General features: G+C 40.1%; 1 protein-coding gene across 8 annotated transcripts in view; it reads right to left on the reverse strand.

The window, feature by feature from the left end:
• The window catches only part of SNAP91 (synaptosome associated protein 91), a 121,267-nt gene extending 103,254 nt beyond the window's left edge, over positions 1-18,013 (reverse strand). For 5 of the 8 annotated variants that reach the window (XM_040983696.1, XM_040983702.1, XM_040983700.1 and 2 more), the window contains exon 1: positions 16,731-16,860. In XM_040983696.1, the coding sequence (XP_040839630.1) occupies positions 16,731-16,860 (130 nt within the window). Of the gene's footprint in view, positions 1-16,730; positions 16,892-17,753 lie in introns of those variants that run through there. The other 3 variants (XM_040983701.1, XM_040983697.1, XM_040983699.1) reach the window with 2 other exon arrangements.
• Positions 18,014-18,683: the final 670 nt, after the last annotated feature.

Genomic DNA, 18,683 nt, shown 5'->3' on the forward strand with positions numbered 1-18,683 from the left:
GCGATCCAATCCTTACAGGCCGCTAGGAAGTCTCTAGATTTTTGGCTAAGTGAAATAAGGGTATCAACACAGAAGTTCCATAACTGGACTTACATTTGAAGAGTTAATTTACCTTCTCTGTTGAATATACACACTTGGTGAAAGACAAAAGCATTAATTAGAGAGCTTTTACAATATTCCTGCTAAGACGATGGTGGCTGGAACTGGTGGTAGCTGCAGAAGTGATGGAAAACATCCTCTACAATATCTTTCACACAAGTAGAGCCACCGAGCTTTACATCACTGCCATCCACAAAGTACATGTGGATTGAGTTCCAGGCTCCTAACTTTGGCCTGTCCTCCTCTGGTGTCTATAGACATCTGGAGGGTGAACCAGTAAATTAAGGAACTCTTTATCCTCTCTCCTCTTCCTTTCTCTTCTTCCTCTGCATCTCCTTCAATTTTCAAGTTTTATCTCTTCTGCTGCTCCTCCTCTTTCTGTTTCTGTCTTTCAAATATGTAAAAATGTTTAAAAAGAAAAAGGTTTGTGAAAGACTTCAAAGTTTTCAGTTGGATAACTGGAAAAACATAAAACGCTATCAAGTGAAGTATGGTTGACCAATACGGCATGAAATGGGCTGACGACAACAGGGACAAAAAGAGAATTCACTATGGAATATGCTGTATGTGGAACCTATAATATTTTCAAGCCCATGGATTCTGACTCCAGTGCTGGCTAAGATTAACACTGAGATTACTTGGATTTCCTACTCTTCTTCTTTCTAATTATATACATAAAATATATATCTTTCTTTATTTCCTTTGAGATGATACAATGTCAATTTACTTTATAATCACAAGTTTAATCATTCACTAAATAAAGAATTCAACAAAGTGATAGTCTAAAGTAGAAAAACTGTTCCTCAGAATTTTCGACAAAGGCAATAATCTCAAGATGTCAATTTCATTCATACACATCACAGTTTTTTGTGATCTTTTTATCTTTGCTTTGCTATAAAACTCCAAAAAGACCAAACACATTTTCAGGTTTCAAAATTAATTAAGAAGCACTTGTTGAAAGAAGGTTTATAGGTCTAAGAACACAATGTTTAACGCAGTTACACATTAATAATAAAATATTCAATTATCTCTTAAAGCAACAAGTGCACTGAAAAATTGTTCTTCTTGGTTGATTATATCTATCCTGGCAAATCTTCAAAAGATGAGAAAGCCAACAGCATTAAAATCCTACACATTTTCATAGAAATAAGTTGTGAACGATGAATAATGGATTGTCTTTAGCTCAAGGTAGACAAATGAGTGTTATAAGTCGGCCAAAACTCGATCTATGCTCATCTGGGATGCTGGTGTCAAAGGCATCCTAGCCTGCTGTGCCACAGCTCCAGACCTAAGATTTGGCATTTTTCAGCGATTATTGTGAACTTTTCACATACATAAATCTTTGGCAAATATTGCTTCTTTAAGAAAAGTAATGGTGGTTATTCATATATAAATATGTTTTTATATATTTATAAAATTATTTTAAAAATTATTTTAAAAATACATAAATTCTTGTGTGTATATGTAAGAAAAATATATAATATTATATATAAATATATAATTACATATATATGTAAGAAATGATAAAACTAAAATATGCGGAATAGCTTTACATACTGGGGCCTGGGTTATTCATGGCTAACATTATATGCTATTTTCAAGTGACAGTTGCAAATGAAAATAAAAAAGAAAAGACTACTAAATATACCGTTTTTGCATTAATCATTAATACATTTCCACTGAGAAAGATCTGTAATTACCAAAAAATTGTGACATAAACATGTAAAGTAAAACATAATAATGATCTGGTGTCATGGTCAGTCATGATAGTTACATTCCATATACTGAGGGAAATATATTGAAAGAACGTTGATAATTAATATCAATACCAAATAACACAATGCAAAGATGAAAAAATGAAGAGCATCAAGTAAAAATTAGTTAATATACAATGTTAAGAATATATATGTTCATTGCTTGAGTAGGAGACATTTTGAGAAATATAGACAACTGAATCATTTAGATGTTTACATGTAAGAATTTCATCCTTACAGCTATAAGTACACTGGTAGTTGTGACAAAGAATTTATAACATTTAGTCATGCAACCTGATCAGGTACAATATAACTCTAGACAGATTATAATTCATAGAAATTATCAAAATGTTAAGTAGGTTATAATTCTGAACTACTTCATTTTAAGACATCTTTGTGTCTATTTCTATTTCTACATCTTTGTATCTATTTCTTAAAATTGCCACACTTAGCCTATATTTAAATGTGTGAAAAAGGCAGAAATCTGCTTTGACTTGAGAATACTATTTTTGAATTAAACTTCTAATCTGAATAATCCAAATATTAAGCAGCAGCAGCAGAGTGCTGGAAATGAAATGCATAAAAAATTGATTAGCAATTTCTATATCAAAGTTCCACGTGCGTGTATTATATCCTGGTTATATTATTTCAAATGGTGTTATAGGATAAATAATTTAAGTCATATGAAATCTTTTAGAAAAACTAATCTTTCCCACAACATTTAACAATTATTTTCAGATTGCTAACTAATGTGAGAAACAAATACTATTTACTTATTTTTCTTATATGCTCATAGCAGAAAAGGTAAAACTGAAGAATGTCAGCCAACCTTGCTCTTATAAACCTACTGAAGGGGCCGTATTACAGCATAAATGGTAAAGCAGTCAGCTTGCAATGGTTACAACCCAAGTGGGTACTGGTTCATGTTTTGGCTGCTCCATTTCTGATGCAGCCCCCTACTAATATGCCTGGGAAAGTAGCAGAAGATAGTATGTTTTTGGGTCCCTGCATCCACATGGTAGACCCAAAAGAAGATCCTGGCTCCTGGCTTCAACCTGGCACAATCCCAGCCATTGTGGATGTTTTAGGGAGTGAACCAGTAAATGGAATATTTCTGTATCTCTCACTTTCTCTTTCTCTCTGTAATTCTGCCTTTAATAATACATTAATTAACTCTTAGAAAAGGAAAGGGAAGGGGAGAGAAGGGAAAGAAAGGAGAGGAGAGGGGAGGGGAAGGGAAGGGAAGGGAAGGGAAGGGAAGGGAAGGGAAGGGGAGAGGAAGGGAGGGAGGAGGGGAGGGGAGGGAATGGGAGGGGAAGGGAGGGGGAGGGGAGGGGAAGGGAAGGGGAGGGGAGGAGAGGGGAAGGGAAGGGGAGGGGAGGGGAGGAGAAGGGAAGGGGAGGGGAAGGAGGAGGCGAGGGGAGGGAAGGGGAGGGGAGGGAAGGGGAGGGGAGGGGAACCACTAGAGGGGCAAGTGAATCAATCACATCAACCTCTCACCTCTAGAGACCTTTTATTTTTATCTTTACTTGGAGCTTACGGGAAAAGAGACACTGTTGCCATGTTACACATCAAACAGAATAATCAAATATCACTTCAAATTTACTAATCTATGCAGATATCCAACAACATCTCAAGGACAATATTTTACATACCAAGTAATATAAATATGACTTTCATTGCTCATATTTTAAAGAAATTGAGTAATATACTTTGTGGTTGAAGAAAGGTTAAATTTTAAATCAAAAGTTCAAAACATCTTTTTTTTTTTTTTCTGTCACAATTGCTATAACTGTCTTCCAATGCAAACTTTAAAGTTAAAAATAATCACCTTTTACTATTAAGCAGAGAGGCAAAAATCACTGGGTTACTGACTAAGGAAAGAGTAACTGGCAAACAAATCCAGGCTTGGCATCATCCATGCTGAATGCCAATCAAAGCTTTGGAGAAAGGAGAGGCATAATGAATTTGCAATAAGTGCCAAGGATGGGACGGAAAGCAGAGACCACTGGCAAGCCACCAGCGATCCATTTTCAGAATCATGTGGCCCCTCTGAAAAAAAAATAACAGTAGACAGCTTAATTCTAGATACTAATAATCAGACTATAAGAGAGCTCCATGTAGATCTCAGTGACTTAAAAACCATATTTTTAAGATGTAGGTACCAAACCAAAATCCAATTTATTTTTCCCTGGACTAGGTAGAATCTGCTATGTGCTCACATTCAATTTCTTCTTCCATTTGATTCATATCTCCCAGGTTTTCCTGCATCCTTGTGAAGCTATTAACTTTGTTCTTGCCATGGGTTACATATAGAAATGATCTTTAAGCCTGGACCTAATTCTTTCTCTGCAATATCTCCCTCTTCTTTCTTCCTCCCTCTGTCAATCAAATTTGCAAGGGAATACCATGACTTGAGCTAACAGCATCCTAATTCTTCTCCTTGAATTTGTAAAACAAAATCCAGGAAAAAGTCTTATTTCTTTCAGTGAGGCCATGATCATTTGTTCCTGGAAGCTTTAGTCCTCTGTATTTCCACCCTCACTGAGAAAGTTAGCCAGAAACAAGAGGCGTGGAGAATCCTGAGAAAGTACCAGAAAAGATGAACTTTATTCTTGCCTTTTCATCATTTTTGTACCACGTAACTTCTTGCCCTTCTAGTTTGACCTATTTCAAACTGGGAAGCACAAGCTTTGGCTAATATGGATACAGTATAAAAAACAAGCATCTTTCAATCACAGACGTTACAGCATATAGTCTTCCAAAAATTACAGGCATATACACACTTCAAAATTTGAAAATTGGAATATGAATCACAATTTTTCTTTCTATGTCAAATATATTTTATTTTAACAATCCCATCTTAAGGTTGTTCAGTATTGGTTGGATACACTGTCATTTTCAAATGAAGTATTTGGGTATGCTTAACCTAATATTCCTGTATATACAAAAATATTCTTGAAATTTCTTTATTTTTCCAACTATTTCAGACGAGATCAGGTGCGTTCAGGGTGGTATGGCTACAGACTATTTTTCCAACTATTTCAAAGAGACAACATTATTAGAAGTCAAATTGCTGGGTGAGTCAAAAGATTTTCAAAGATTTTGACTGATATTGTCAATCTACCTTCCCATATATTTAGACCAATTTACACTCCCACTGATTCCGTGTTGAATTCACCCACTTTCTTCAGAGAAAGGAACATGAAGAGGCTTTATTTTCTTAATTCAAAGCACGATTTCCTAAAGTTGCTAGTATGTTTTACAATAAAGACCAATGTCAAATCTATTTCACTGAGACAGTGTGAAAACAGTCCCTTATCATATTAATGTCACTGTAATACAGGACACAAAACAAAGTAAAATATAATTACAACTTTAGTGACTCCTTTGGGAGCTTGATGAGAATTATTGTGGGACAAAAATCAAACAAAATAAATAAAGAACCACAAAGCACAAAGGAGATGCAGGTAGTAGCAGCTGATTTCAGTCCACTCAATAGTACAGCCCCAAATTAGCTTCCCAAGGAACTTTCCATGAGTACATTAATGTTCATTCAAGGTGACCAAAACAAGAATATTACACATTAAAATAAGGGGCACTAAGTTACAGCTAAACACAAGTCAAAAGTTTTTGGGGTTGATTGCATAGTAGTTACTACAGAAAATGCTAATATAATCCTCATTTCCCTCTCCAAAACTCTCACAAAGATAGATTTTTGAATGTTTTAATTACAGACAAATGTTAAATGTTTGTGTGTGTGCACTACTTTAAATTCTTAAAATGTGCTTTGCTGTCTTGCTTTGCTGTCTTTCTAGATAGTAGCCTGCACAGCTTGTCCCCACCTCACCTATACAAGTCCCATTGGTTCTTCCCCTTCCTTGATGAAATTTTCTTCTTTCTAAAGCACTTGAAAATTGTGGGTTTTTTTTTTCATTTTACAGTATTTGCTAGTAAGTCATAAGCTCTCTGAGGCAAGAGCTGTGTGTATCTAACTCTTTGTGGGACCCCTGTAACCTGGGACAATTCCTGGAATTTGATAATCATCCAAATATTTGTTAAATGAATAAATAATGGGATTGTGCTAGGTAAGCTGCCCAAAGCCTCAACACCAAAAATAATTTCTAATTTCCTCCAAATAGGTCTTTAGGAAACAAATTAAATATGTTGACATTTTTGCTCTTTCACAAATCAAAGGAATCCAAAGTTTTAAGTTAAGCTTATACCCTTTCCTCATTACTCATCTAAAATCCTCAAGTTATTAACAGTCACAGTCATGTTGGTGAATAATATCACTAAATACATAATGAATAAAATTATTTTTGGTGAAAATTGAAACTATGTAGCCACTTATAAAATTGTGCTTTTGCTTATAACCGTTCTTAAGCACTACAAGCAGCTTTTTAAAAGCAATGCTACCCAGTCACATCCACCCAAAACAAACAAAAGAAAAAAATGGGTTCTCAGATATCCATTCACAAAACACTGGTAAAGGAGTCCTCTAATATTAATACCTAGTCATCTAACAGTCAATAACAATATGGGCCAAGAAAATCATATATAAGCTTTAAATATACAACCAAAAATTAGGAATATAATTATTTAAAAATACAAATATTTTTGTAATTTATTTGCTTGTTAGCTATTCTAACTTTTCATATAAACCTATAATTTTTCCCAAGTTAAATTTTTGTCATGTCAAAAGAGTGTAAGAGTTGAGAGACTGTGAGGAAAAACCTGATGACCCTGTATGTCTGGAGTTAGAGCTATGACAGCCTCAAAGAACTATGGACTGAAGGGGGAAAAAAACAAAACCCACCCAACAAAATCCCATCTCAGAGAGTTATACGACAGAGATAAATGTACAAGGGGGGAATGCCTAAAAGTATCATTTAGAAATAGAATCTCAAATATATTAAGACACAAAAATGGCATAGGCAAAGGCCCACAAGCAGTGCAGAGTACAGTAAATCCAATTAATTTCAAAGTAATTTAAGGAATGAAGGAGTGTGTATATGTGTGAACTGTGAGTGTGTATGTATGTAAACAAAGGTTAGGAAAATAGATTGTTTCTAAGTCTAGCATGCAGGTGGATTACAAGGAAAAATGTCTGATAAATATTACAGGCACCCTTCCACCATTGGACTGAACTCACAAGAAAATAAAAGCCAAGAAAGAAAGATGCTGCAGAAAATCCCATGGATAAATACCAGTGAAGAGAAGCCTGCCCTGAAGACATGTGTTAATATGAGCAACCTGTGGGCTAAGATTTTAACAGCCCTGTGTCAAACAAGAGGCAAGAACTTTGAAACTAAGAAAAATGATGAATGGAAATTGAACTTCTCCCCTCTTCCTTACACAACCAGAACCCTCAAAAGGTAACTCTTTAACAAAATAAGGGAAAAACGTAAAAGAGTAATTTCAGCAAAGAAACACAACATAAAAATATGTTACATTTATCCCATGTTGTGGGTAGATGAAAGGAAAAAATAAAATAATCTCAGTGAAATCTCTCTGAGGCTCTGGGGCAGGCATTTGTAATCACAGCTTTCCCTCTTACCCAAGTTTGTGATGAAAATTTATAGTACACCTCAACATTCTAATATGTGAAACTTTTAGGGCCATATGTATGTCAGCATTCATAATTTTTCAGGTTCTACAGGGTATTATGGATCACATACCATAAATTAGGTAAGGCCCCAGTACAGTGTAGGAAACTCACCATAACATGACAATTAACATATCTGCAACTCAACATATGCAAATTGTTGGTAGGCAGTGTATAAACTATATATGATATCAACTGTTGCTACCACATGATTTATGAACTTTACTTCTATGAAATATGATATCAACTTCAAGCGCTCTCTCAGAATGGTACCATCTGTGAGACATATCAAATTCTTTCCAGAACACCACAGACTTCCCAGGATTCCGGCAGAGGAAAGTCTAGCCAAAAAATTTCAAAATCTAAAATTACAAAACACAAGAGGAACCATTAGGATTGACAGGTAAAAACAATGACAGAAACATAATTTCGTATCATGACTCTACGAGATATTCAAACCTGGTTTTGCTTAGTTACCCAAAACGAAGGCAAATTTGAAAGTCTCTGAAATAGAATATATATAAATGTATAAAATATGTCAGATAAAGAGAGAATTTAATAGACTGAAAAATATCTGAAAATCAAAGCATGCTGGACAGAAAGGGTTCCAAAAACTATGAAAGGTCTGTTTAGAGACATGAAGTATAATATATGTCTAATCATATTAGGCAACAATCACTGATAACTGAAAGAGATTTCCAGAACTAATGAGAGGTATAAATTCTCAGACTGAGGGAACTCAAGTTCCCAATAGGATCAACAAAAGGAAAGCCACCTTTAGACACAGTTACGCAACAGAGGACAAGACAAAATTGAAAGGCCGCCATTGAATTAAATGGTTTACCAGAAGACAGGCAGATTACTGGATGGATTCTTAAGAACAAGATTAGAAAGTAAATGAATGAAACACAGTCTTCCATGAGAAACTAGTTGTCATTCTAGAACACTGACTATTAACACCATAAATAAAAAATTTTTTAATTAAGATAAAAATTGAGGTTATTTGTAGAGAACCTCACTGAAGGAGCTTTAGGTTACAGTTTGTCAGGAGGGGTTAGGAGAAGGCCAAGTGACCTAAACATTTTGAATAAACAGAAATGGAAAAAAAAAGAGAGAGTGAGAGAGAGCAAGAGAGAGAGAGAGAGAGAGAGAGAGAGAGAGTCTTAGATATAATGATGAAATGGTAAACAGAAAAACAGTTACAGGGTAGACATATATATACAAATGTTAAATTAAATAACAGTATCTCACTTTCAAGGTTAAGACCATAGCATATCTTTATGTTCTCAGCATACACATCACCTAGCAAAGTATTTTGTCAACTACAACAAAAACATCTCAGTATAATAAACACACTGGTCAATGATAGCATGTAACCTACATGTGGATGATTAAAGCAATGCTTCTAAGCACCTTTGGGAAGAAAAATTACATATTGAGTTACTTTAGACCTAAGCATATAAGATACTTAAGAGTCATCACCATGCTCGCTTCAGCAGCACATATACTAAAAGAGTCATCACCGAAAGAGTAGACATAATATGTGCACCTTCCAAACTCTAGAAGGGGAAAGTAGAAGTTAAAGTAAAAGCATGGAGAAGAAGGAAAAAACCAAATAATTAAGGGATTAATGGTGGGTGAGTGTGTTACAATGACACAATTGACAGTAATGACACCAATAGTACCAGGAGTGGCAACTGTACCAGTAATGGTTAGCTGGAGTAGTGGTAAGTAAAAACTGATCCTTTGTTGCATCTTCATTGTGTCAAGCTATGGGTTCAATATTTTATACGTATTATCTCACTTATTCTTCAACCAAAAGTGAAGTAAGTGTTATTATCAACCTTCATTTTACAGATCACCCAGGATCAATTATTTTAAAATAATCGATAAAACAAGAGTCGATAAATGAGGGGTAACTCTCAGTTTAGGAATTTGAGCAATTGAGTGGACAATTCCTAGAACCCAATAACAATTCTAATATTCCATGCATGAATTAAGCCAGTAACAGACACAAGATCTCCAAAGAGGGGCTGAGTTGTGTCTGTCTCATTTGGATTGGCGCGTCACCAGGCTTTCTAGAAACTGGTAGTGGAAGATAAACAAAAATAAAGAATAATAGGTTAGTTATTAGAAAGAGGTCACAGAGTCCCAGCAAGGATGTATAGGGGTGGACTTTGTTTTGGAAGAAAAATATTTATAAGAGAGATGGAAGAGAAGATAAGATAATGGCTCACATGGAAAGGAGGAGAGTCTACATTTAAAATGAAGGTTCTGGGCAAGTACTTGGCCTACAAATAAGCAGCCAGTTGAAACCCCTATCACAGCAGCTGGGTCAGGCTATGGCTCCAGATTCCAGCTGCCTGCCAAGGCAGACCCTGGGAGGTGTCTAGCAGGTGATGACTCCAGTATAAAAATAAAAGCACTAACTTTTGGAGGATATAATCAAATGATTAGCTCAAATGCTAAAACCACACACACTGGGCAAAGGTCTCTCCCTAAATGGCCAGGAATAGCAAAATATAAAATCCTTTAGAGGATATGAGATCCTTAACAGAAACATATACTGGAGAAGTCTAATATTTCTAAGGTACAAGGAGGATCCTCAAATCAGAACTACAGATGGGAGAACAGGACATTAGCCTTGGGATTCAATAGCTTAGACCCTCATGCTCATGCTTTCATCTGCTGGCCAAGAAAGAGTTCATCAACCTGCACTGGGAAATATCACTCAACTTCTCTCCCCTCTATGAGAAAGTAAACAAAACAGGGCAATTCCCACATTACCAAATGTCTAAGAAAACAGACATAGCCAACCTTCACCTTTACAAGCAAATACCTTTCTCTAAAACAAGAGGGCTGTTCAGAAAAGGAAATTGATGAATAAATTTTTCAGTGTTAAACACGTGCTTGTGATTTAAATTCACAGTTGCTCTATTTGAAGATTCTGTGAGGAAATGCTGGCTCAGGAACTGAGTCACCTAAAATGGAACCCTCTAAGAAAAGTGCCCTTGGCTCTCAGGGAACGGGGTCCTTTGTGACCAAGTTATTGAAACCAGGAGAAGCTCTGAGGAACAACACATCTCAGCATCAATCAATTAATTGATTTGGAGAGAAGATGTAAAATAGTAAAAGGATATTTATTTACAAAAAGCTAAGACAGATCCATGGCAACCAAACGTACAGATTAAATTACAATTAAGTCTTCAGCAACCACTAATTTAACATTAATACTTAAGTGACAATGTATCAAAATCTAAATGTTTTCTAACATACGAACTACATTGCTTCTATTATTCCTTAAACATGTGCTTCTAAATCACTGAAGCAGCTTTTAATAAATCAGTTTGAGTTGCCAGTTTCACACAAGTTCTAAGAATCTGCCAACCACACTGATCACTGAATGGAGAAAGACCTAAAGTGACCCCAACATATTTAACACTATACAATTAAAAAAGACTCCTAAATGAACCAGAAGGAAAAAAAATGGTCACTACACTAGCTGATATATAGCCTGCTTAACTATTTTTAAGTCATTTCTAAAATGTGTATTCTTTCTCACTACCCAAGACCTTCTGCCACGCTCTGATCTCTCCTGCTCGCAAAAACCCCTCAATGTCACAAGCTTTCTTTTTGCTCCTCATGGGATACAGAAAATCACCCACAGGTGAGACTTCTTACAGATTCAAGGCATAAATGACAATCAGAGTCAAAGCTTTTCATATGTGTATTCCCCCCACATCTTTCCTTGACTAAAATATTAGAGTCTGTTGTAAGCCATCTCCACCACTGGGCTGGATCTTCCAGTGAAATAAAAAAGGAACACAGAGTGCATCCAAAAAGACAAATGAGGGCAAATGGATTCAAAACAAAATACATTTACAGAAATGTAGTGCTCATAGTAAAAGAATCCTAAGGTTTAGTAAAACATTATCAATTGTTCCATGTACTATAGTCAATATGTTCTATTTATTTTTAGGTTTTCCAGTACAGAATAGATATCTATAAATGGTATCTAATGAATTTATATAAAAACTGGATTTCTATAAGCCAAAATGTTTCATATGTACTAAATAACTTTATATAAATCAAATTGACTTTGAAATTTAAATTTTCATTCTATTTTTACTCACAAAACTTTTTTTATTAATAAAGTAAGACAGCACAAATTTTATAATGCTTTTCAATATATTCTTTTGGTCAAAACCAAATTCATATTTCATACTATCTTGGTCAGACATTCTAGTAAGAAATGGAGTCTTTGGAGCTGGTGCTGTTACTCAATAGGCTAATCTTAAACCTGCTTGTGCCAGCATTCCATATGGACAATAGACAATCGTTCATGTCCTGCTGCTCCACTTTCCAATCAAGTTTCTTGCTTACAGCTTGGGAAAGCAACAAAGCATAGCCCAAATTCTTGGGACCCTGTATCCATTTGGAAGACCCAGGAAAGGGCTCTGGGCTCCTGGCTTCAGTTTGGCTCAGTTCCAGCTATTGCAGCAATTTGGAGAGAGAACCAGTGGATGAGAAGATCTTTTGCCCACCCTCCTCATCCCCTCCCCTAACCCCCATATATCTAGCCTTTATAAATCTGCCTTTCCAAAACAATTTTTTTTTAAAGATCTATTTTTATTGAAAAGTCAGATTTTACAGAGAGAAGGAGAGACAAAGATTTTCTGTCTGCTGGTTCACTTCCCAGGTAGTCACAGCAGCCAGAGTCGAAACAATCCGAAGCCAGGAGCCAGAAGATTCTATCAGATCTCCCATGTGGGTGCAGAGTGCGAAGGCACTGGGCCATGCTCAACTACTTTTGCAGACCCCAAGCAGGGAGCCGGATAAGAACTGGAGTAGCCGGAACATGAACCAGCACCTAAATGGGATCCTGGAGAATTTGGCTATTTGGTCACCATGCTCAGCACAAAACAAAAAAATTTTTTTAAAGAAACCCAGCCTTTAGTTTTCTTAACTTGGGAGGACAGAAATCATTAGTAAAATTTTGGCTCTCAAATACAAGATTCAACATTTGAAGTGGTTGCTTTTTACGTGAAATATACAAGATATCAGAAACCTTCAAGAAGTTTTAATATTGGATGAAATCTATTTTGTTTGATATTCACAAAGGATGTTCCTTAGGTTAGATTCGATATTAATTGAATGCTGAATTGAATTTTGATTATCTTGAAAAGGATATTTAGCAATGTAGCTTAAACAGAAACTGCATCAGCTCTACTAACATGAAACTTGCACTAGCACCGCAAAGCTTTCAGCATTTCCTTCTACTGGTGCTGCTCTGGTGCAGCACTCTGTTTTTGCTTAAGCTTGACACAATATTGACTAAGTGATTGGTACCCACTCCCTGTGTTTTTTTTTTTTTCTTTATTATTTGACTTGGCTATCCTTTAGGCTATGACCTAAAGAACAGAAAGGGAAACATATTAAACATTGTCATCAAAAAGGTGATAACTTGTTGTGTCCTCAATGTTTTACAGGCCATCAAATAGGTAAAACAAGTTACATGGGGAAAGAACTGAAGGTAAATACAGAGGCACACAGAAAAAGTAAAGTCAAGTTACCATTGGTTAGGTGCTTAACTTTCATCAGCAAAAGCAGACATTATGATAGTAAGCTAGGATAATAAAATTTTTACAATCCAAAAAGAGCACAAAACATATAATCCTTAGTTAGATCCTGACACCAACAGCCTGGAACTCCATCTGGGTCTTCCAATATAGATGACAGGGGTCTAAGCAATTGCACTGCTTTCTATTGCTGCTTTCTCAGGCACATACGCAGGGAGCTGGAATAGAAATGGAGCAGCTGGAACACTTACAGGTGCCGCACAGGATGCCAGCATTGCAGGAGGTATCTTAACATGCTGCACCATACACTAACCCCTAAACTAACACTTCAAATATCAAGCAGACCTTTCATAAAAATTCGGCGTCCAATTAGCCTAGTAGGTTTTTGAAAGATCACAGAATCATAAGCTCTATTGTTTTCTTTTTTCTTTTTAGTTGCAAAGTCAGATTTACAGAGAGAAGGAGAGACAGGGAGAAAGATCTCCATCCGCTGGTTCACTCTCCAAGTGGCCTCAACAGCCAGAGCTGAACCAATCCAAAATCAGTAGTTAGGATCTTCTTTTAGATCTCCCACTTGGGTACAGGGTCCCAAAGCTTTCAGTCATCTCCTACTGCTTTCCCAGGCCACAAGCAGGGAGCTGAAAGGGAAGTGGAGCAGTCAGGATATGAATCAGCTCCCGCATGGGATCCTGGCATGTGCAAAACAAGGACTTTAGTCACTAGGCTACTACGACAGCCCCAATTCTATTCTTACAACATTCTAATCCAAACAAATGTTACATATAAACTAATAGTAAATTAAACTTTCGATAATATTTCAAGAGGCAGGGCTGGTGCTTTGGAGCAGTGGGCTTAGCAATATCAGCATCCCGTGCGAGCTCAGGCTGGAGTTCCAGGTACTCCATTTCCAATCCAGCTCCCTGCTAATGCACCTTGGAAAACAAGAGAATTTGGTGGCTGCCACCCATGTGAGAAACCTAGATGGAACCCCAGCTTCCTGGCTTCAGCTTGGCCAGCCCTTGCAGATACAGTCATTTAAAGAGTGAACTAGTAGACTGAAGATCTCTTTCTCTTTGCCTTTGAAATGAATAAATAAATAATTATTTAAAGTTTCAAATGTCAGTCTCTATATTTATGTTGTTTTCCTTCTAAACAGTATTTAATATCTCCAAAACTAAAATTCTGACTACTTAAGAATCCTTCCATGCCTTTTAAGTTTAATATTGTGACTGCATGTTTGAATAACAAGTATAATTTACTTTTATAATTGATGTGTTACTGAACATCTGTGAATCAATTACTGAGGGAGTCTGCCATTTTTAAAAGAACTTAAAGAGGAATTGTGAGTAAAAATGTATTTGTAAAATGTGTGTAGATATATAATAATTTAAATATTCAGGTTTTCCATGTCACCTTTTCTTAGAATAAAACATATCAGTAGTGTGGTATATCTTTTTCCAAAATCCACAGAAAGGTTGATTTTAGGTAAAATAATTTATTTTATAATGTATCAAAAAAGGTACACATTTAAAGAAAAAAAGTTAACCAATATTCCTTAGTGTTTGGAATTTTTGCTCATTATTTAGTGACAGAACTATGATTTTTTTATGCAGATCACTGAAATTGCAATGTGGATGGGTTGTGATGTTATCTCACGCAAAGCAGCAAAAGTGTTCTAAAATTAGACTGTTTAAACAAACATACGTCTTACTCTACTCCCACTCCACACTCCTTCAGAATGCAAATACAAAGATACTTCAACAAATTTGTGAAAAAGTAGAATGAAAAGCTAATGGACATTTCCATGGACTTTTTGAAGTGCCTTCATTACTAAATGGACTACAAACAATAGTTTGTACAGAAGTTAAAAGCCATGAAAGACAACCATGGTCCTTGAACCAGTTAAGTGATTACAGATTAGTACAATAAAGCTCATTGCCTAGCTCACAGTAACTGCTCAATTAATCTTTAAATCATGACTATGATTTAACAATCATATTAACAACTCAATATCAGCTCCTATTTCATCTGCTTCTTCTAACACGGACTTTTCTTTCTAAAATGCACATCCTAAAAATCACCTCATTCTCTGGAATGTGCTAGACATACTAGAAACCTCCCATATGAGAATGTTAAGGCTGGTCCATGTGAAAGGTACAGGTGGCCCAATGTTCAATCATGGAAGACATTCCTTGTCTGAATGATGTCTCAAGGAAATGCTCTGGAATACAGTAATTCCCTGGTTATTTTTTTTTCATACAGATTGTTAGCATGCAGTAAATCCATTACTTGGGACTACATTCATTTAGCTATCATTTTCATGACAGATCATTAGCATGTAGTGAACTTACAGCCTATTTTTTTTTAATTACGAGACTTTTCCAGACTGGCATACATGTTTAAGACATGAGTCATCTTTTGAGAATTGGGAAAACTGATGGAAAGATGGTTAAATGATTCAGCAAGTTGCAGCAAAATGAGCTGGTCATGAGTTTGTGACTTCCAACCTCTGGGAGGTATCTGGCCCTACTGGCCTCTCTTGGGCTGTGCTGCACATAGCATGAAACATTCCCTTGGAAAAAAGTAATGGTGTGTTCCCTAAAACAAGCTTCTAGAAATGAAATCCAATTCCATGGGACAACAGGTTCACAAGGCTGGAAATTCTTTCAACGTCAGGTTATCTTCATCCAGCCTCACTCATTCAATGACAGGGCTAGAGTCAGTCTAACACTAGTGCCATTTTCTGTATTACACAAGGAGACAGTAGGAGATGCCTGAGGCAAAGGCGAAGGAAGCAAGGTTACATTTGTGTCTCATGTCAATCCTGATCTTCACCAATCAATATCAAAACATCACCGAAGATCCTAAGCAGGTGCAAAACACCGAAGAGCAAATAAAGGATACACTCTGACTGTCACCTTTACAAAGCAGGTGAAAAACCATTCTATCTCATTTAGCCTTCAATATGAAAGACAGACCATATTTAAGAAAGTCATAAATGGAATCAAATAATGAATCTGACAAAAAAAACCCGTACGAATTAAATGTTTTCATCTAAGATTAGATTATCTCAAAAGCTGGACAGGCCCATCCATTTTGTGACCATGCACTGTCTTTCCATCCAGTGATTTCTGAGAACAGCACAAAGAAGTGTGCCATGGCAGAGAATGAGTTCGCCACTGTGAAGGGCCAGCTCCTCACCCACAGGCTTGTATTCAACTCTTTGGTGCGGTGACCTCTGACACCTGGCACCAAATGTATTTAGGTAACAAGGAGGGCAACAAACTTGACCTTCCGAGCAGGGTGATAAGCTTGACCTTTGGGGAATGTGCTTTGTTTTCTTTTCACGATGCGACCGACCCCTCCCGGCCCTATCTTCCTCTCCGCTGTAGGGGAGGGGGGTAGAAGAGAATATCCCCCCCCCCAAAAGACAAAGAACCTAACCCAGAAGGTAGAATCTGTCCAACCAGAATATTCCTTCGTTCACCAAAACTCTTAAGAGGCCAGTAACAGGGGGAAAAATGCTCAGAAGACAACGGTTCAGGATTGACTCAAGGCAGCTGGAATCTCCAGGGATGGAGATTCTGAGCTCAGGCTGCAGCGTGCTCAGTCAGCCAAGCCCTGGCCACGCTGCCGGCAGCCGGGAGCCTCTGCCATATCCATGTCCCACTTATATAAAGAGATGCTTACAGTCCAGGTGCTTTTTCTTGGGGCCCATCACTTCATGAGTGGTGGCTTTGCAGACCGCTCTCGCTACTGCAGAGCCAGTCACGCTGTACTGAGCCGCGGCGATCCGATCCGTGAGCGTTTGGCCCGACATCTTCTCCCGCTGGATCTATCCGCCTCCTCTTCTGCAGGGAAAAAAGGAGATGGTCCGGCTTTAACCCGAGTCCCTACCCTTAGAGAGCCCAGGCCCTGTGTGCTGCGGCCGCATGGCGGCTCTCTCCTCCGCTGTCCCTGCCCTGGGACCAGCAATACGCCAGGTTCTGCTCCTGTGTGCGGTCCACAGGGTCCTGGCCGGGAGCAGATGGGTCACAGAACCCCAGCGTGGGCTGCAGTGCCAGCATCGTGACATCGTCCGCATCCCTCCCCCACACGGTCCCCTCTCCGCCCGTGTGTCCCGCCTCACCCCTGCCCATCAGGACTTTCCCCGCAACCTGATCCCCGGGTGCTGCACAGGCTGAGTGAACGTCCGACTTAGTCCCAGGGCAATGCCCATCTCCCTCTTCCCCGCCCCTGCGGTGTTGCCTCCTAGCAGTCTGCAGGCTTCCGCAAAAGGTGTGGATACCCGAGCCCTGACCACCTCCCTCCTCTTCCTGGGGCCGCTGCAGCAACGGGCCTGTCCTCCTTCGGTTGCGGGGGGGATTATCCCCAGCGTTGCGCCATGTTCTGCCCTGCCCTTCCCTCGCTTCCTCGCCCGTGCCATCAGAACCCCTCCGCGGCCCTCCGTCTGAGCCTCCTTCCCTCAGGTCCCGCCGGAGGGGTCTCCCCAGGGCTCTGCGGAGGTGCGGGAGCCTCAGTGCGCCTCACGCAGCCATCCCGGCTTGGGAGCGGAGCCGGGCGGACTCCCAGCCCAGCCCCCGCCCGCCCCCGGGGCGCGCCGCGGAGCTGTCACCCGGCCACTGCCCTTCTCTGCGCCCTAGGATTATCCTCCCGGATCCCCGCGAGGCCCTGGCGCGGGGAGGGTGCCGAGCGCCGGCCGCGGGTACTCACCCCGCCCCTGGAGCGGCGCCGCCCGCCGCAGGATGAGGGGAGCCGGGGCCGCTGAGGGAAGAAGCCGCGGCGGGTGGGTGTGTGCGGCCGCTCGCCGACCCGGGGCCCCGAGGCTCGCGGTGCCTCCGCCCTGGCCGAGCCCCTGCCCTCAGTTCCGTGGTCCCGGCGCCCGCCGCCCGTGGCCCCAAGGAGCCGGTACCCGCCCGCCGCTGCCGCCTCCTCCGCCAGCGCCGCCGCGTCTCCCCAGCGCTCCGCGCTGCGTCCCCATCCCCGCCCCCACCTCGGCGGTGGCTGCTCCGACGAGTCAGGTGACGGCGGCGGACAAACCCGGCGAGCCGGCTGCCGAGCGCCTCGCCGCCCCCTCCCACTACTCACACACACACCGGCCCCCGGGGGCCTCAGCTTAAAGGCGCGGGGGCCCGGTGCGTGAGCATCCACGGCCAGCGCGGGCAGAGAAGCGGGAGGCGGGGAGGCGGGGAGGCTGACACTCACCCCTCAGGCCGCCTTCTGGGGGGCCTTCAGCAGCAGCCCCTCCACCAGCCGGCCGTCGCACTCGCACAGTCCCGGTGCGCGCCCGCCGCGCACACCTGCCCGCCGACTGCGGGATCCACTGTGGGCTGAGGGGGCGATGCCCGGCCTCGGGGAGTGGGCTTCTCCCTTCTGCTCCGTGAAGGCCAAGGCAAGGACGTCGCAGCGCGCTGCCTGACAGAGCCCAGCCCCTTCTCCTCCACTGGGTCTCTGACACGCCCGCCTGTCAAAGGCAGCCAGGCCCAGATGGGCTGGGCGATTGTAAATGTCAGATTGTGCTTGCCAGTCGCTGCCATTACCTGTGCGTCTTCTGTTCCTCGGGGCTCTTCGCTCTGTCTCAGTTACAACGGGGAGCTGTGGTGGGCAGGTAATTTTAGCCATTCGAGCCTCGAAAGGATGCTG

The sequence above is a fragment of the Ochotona curzoniae genome, unplaced genomic scaffold (genome assembly GCF_017591425.1).
Source record: "Ochotona curzoniae isolate NIBS_2020 unplaced genomic scaffold, NIBS_Ocur_1.0 contig_3819, whole genome shotgun sequence".
NCBI lineage: Eukaryota > Metazoa > Chordata > Mammalia > Lagomorpha > Ochotonidae > Ochotona > Ochotona curzoniae.